This window comes from Sinocyclocheilus anshuiensis, unplaced genomic scaffold (assembly GCF_001515605.1).
Source record: "Sinocyclocheilus anshuiensis isolate Anshui unplaced genomic scaffold, SAMN03320099.WGS_v1.1 scaffold462, whole genome shotgun sequence".
NCBI classification, from domain to species: Eukaryota; Metazoa; Chordata; class Actinopteri; order Cypriniformes; family Cyprinidae; genus Sinocyclocheilus; species Sinocyclocheilus anshuiensis.
The window spans coordinates 120,113-123,437 of NW_015542340.1; the positions used below are offsets into that span (position 1 = coordinate 120,113).

The 3,325-nt window shown below is 35.8% G+C and overlaps 1 protein-coding gene across 1 annotated transcript in view; it reads left to right on the top strand.

Annotated features, from left to right (window-relative positions):
* The window catches only part of LOC107691204 (lysosomal-trafficking regulator-like), a 122,024-nt gene that overhangs the window by 49,526 nt on the left and 69,173 nt on the right, over positions 1–3,325 (top strand). The window contains 1 exon segment of the mRNA XM_016489701.1: positions 862–1,023. Coding sequence (XP_016345187.1) covers positions 862–1,023 — 162 coding nt within the window.

The following is a 3,325-nucleotide window of genomic DNA, read 5'->3' on the forward strand; positions in this document are numbered from 1 at the left end:
CTTTGCAGCTTCAGGACCTGGACGACTTGCCATAATTGCTGGAAACATGAATTCTGCACTCTATCAGAAAATCCTGAAGGAGAATGTCCGGCCATCAGTTTGTGACCTCAAGCTCAAGCGCACTTGGGTTATGTAGCAGGACAATGATCCCAAACACACCAGCAAGTCCACCTCTGAATGGCTCAAGAAAAACTAAATTAAGGTTTTGGAGTGGCCAAATCAAAGTCCGGACTTAAATCCGATTGAGATGCTTAAACAGTCCATTCATGCTCGAAAACCCTCCAGTGTGGCTGAATTAAAACAATTCTGCAAAGAAGAGTGGGCCAAAATTCCTCCACAGCGATGTGAAAGACTCATTGCCAGTTATCGCAAACACTTGATTGCAGTTGTTGCTGCAAAGCGTGGCACAACCAGTTATTAGATTTAGGGGGCAATTACTTTTTCACGTAGGGCCGGGCAGGTTTGGACAGCTTTTTTCCCTTAATAAAATAAATAATCATTTAAAAACTGCATTTTGTATTTACTTGCATTATCTTTGTGTAATATTAAAATTTGTTTGATGATCTGAATCTTTTAAGTGTGACAAATATGCAAAAAATGTAAAAAACAGGAAGGGGGCCAACACTTTTTCACACCACTGTAGTTATCAGTATTATTAGATTTAAGGCAATGATTTTTCTTCTTTTCTTAATAAGGGAGAAATGTGATGTTGCATTAGGGGCCTTAAATGATGCCTGAAAATGTTGTCAGTGTAGGCACGCTAGGTTTTGGAACAGAGCTATTGGTTGCCGTTTTGAAGTGAGTGACTATGTCCTGTTCTTATTCTCGAAGAGTGTAATTTTCCCACGCTCCATCCCATAGCTGCAGTCTGTGGAGGAGACGCTGTGTGAGGTCCGGGATCAACTCTCTCGATCTGGAGTTGTGAATTCTGAACTAGCAGTTCCTCTGTTTGATTCCTTACTCCGTGTGGCACTGGCTGAGATGTTCTGCAGTCCAGATGTCATCGAGGAGAAACCTGACAAGGTAATTTAGTTGCTTGTGTAATAAGTCTTTAGTGTTCCCATCCTGTACAGGCATGCTGTCTGTACGTTTGGGTGACTCAGGTTTGAGTCTGATCTTCATCTCATTGCCCCTCTTTTGTCTCACCCAACCACATAGTTCCCTTTCACTGCCTGCTGTCTAAAGCCAAGGAAAGTAGTGAATGCTCTAAAATAAAATGAACTTTTGGTGACTAAATACAAAATCCATAGGGAGGATTATATGCTATATAATTAATTTTGATTAGTACTTATGTAAAAAAGGGCTGTTTTTTTTTGGTTTCTGTTGGTTTTCTGTAACGTACTGTTTTGCTTGTTGCAAGGTTTATATAACTGGCTTAGTAGATTCTCTCAGTTGCATTGAGGGCTAGGCCTGTCACGATAACAACTTTTTGTTGTGCGATATATTGCCCCAGAAATAATTGCGATAAGCGATATTATTGTCATTTTAAAGACCATTTTATGCCACTGAATATATAATCATAATATAACAACATAATAATGCAAGAAGGCCTACACACTTACAAATGACAACAAACTTTTAATTTTTAAGAATATTTAGATCATGGAAATTAAGTATCAAAATATTAGATACCTTAAAAAACTTGAATAAATAGTAAATAAGCATTTTCTAACAAAAAGTGCAAAGTAACAAGTAGAAAAAAAGAAAAATGCACAAATAACTTTTATGGAGATTTTTCCATCTACAGTTTTTTCCCTGACCTTCTTTTCTTTGTAAATTAAGGGTGCACACTATTGCTGAAAAACACAATCACTACTTAGCAGTCAGATGTCCATATGCACAAAGGCACAGATCCCTAAACAAGGCCATATCTGCAGATCTAAAATTTGAACTAGCACCTCATGACTACACCACGTTATTTACGAGAAGCTGCAAAAGACACAGGCACAAGTGGAATGTACAAAGCATGGTGACATTAATTTTTAAGTAAATATAATGTGCGATATATTGCGTCACCAAAAATTATTGAGGTCATGTACATATATTGCGCGATAAGTCGATATATTGATTATTGCGACAGGCCTACGGCTTTTCTTACCAGCAGTATTGTCTGTAGTGAAACACATCACCGAATAATTCCCAAATAAATCTTATCATTTGGACATAGTAAGATTTGTTTTGGCGCTCTTCAGTTCTTTAATACGTAAATCTGCTTTCTGAAATAAAATGACCTCTGGCCAACAAGGATAAACAGCCTTTTTGTGTGATTGAGCACCGTGGGGCACATGGGGGATGTATTTTATGTGGAAACAGTCAGCTGATGTGGTCCTGTGACCAAAATCATATTTTTTTTTACTTTACCAGCTTTCTGAAATCACAAACTTTGTCTCTCTAACAAAGACAACACCAGAAGAGGTGTTATACGGATTGTTTACTTTAATTTTTTTGCAATGCAACAAGACATTATTCTGAAAAGAGCTTATTTTCTAGAAGGTAAGAATCTGCTGCCTGCTTTGCTTTAATCTACTTTGCTACCTCTTGTTCTGATATGTTGTGACGTTGGAGAAACGAAAGCTCTAAAATTTAGAACTTAGGTTACTTTGTGTGCTTGTGTAAGAGAGAGCGATTTTGGACTTTTCGTTTTAACTTTGATGCTTGAACACATAGTCCTTTTATTTATTTATGCTTTTTGTTTTTACATTTATTTATTAATAAATAAACAAATAATAAACAGAACTTTTTATTAGTTACCAAATGGTAAAATTAGTGTCTTTGCAGTGCTGATGCATACTAGCATGCTCATCATTGCTGGGCAGTGCTTTACACACAATTCTTTGCTGGCCTTATAAAGTTTGTACAGTCTTTAAAAAAAAAAAAAGAGACTCAAATCATCTTCAGTTTTTCTGACATCTATTCTACACAATGCTTCAGAAAAACCATAATGAAAGTGCAAGTGAAGACACAAAACAGGAAGTGAGGCAGTGTCAGAGCAAAGGTTTTGAATATTCGCATGAAGCTTGTATGGTACAATTGTAACTGAAAATCTATATGAACGGCTTGCTATGATTAAACAATGACAACAATAACAATAATAATAATAATTGTACTGTATGTACTGTAATGGCCAAGATACAGCTATTTGAAAATCTGGAATCTGAGGGTGCAAAAAATCTAAATATTGATCAAAATATTGAGGTCCTTAGCAATGCATGTTACTTATAAAAAATTAAGTTTTGATATATTTATGATAGGAAATTTACAAAATATCTTTATGGAACATGATCTTTACTTAATATCCTAATGATTTTTGGCATAAAAGAAAAAT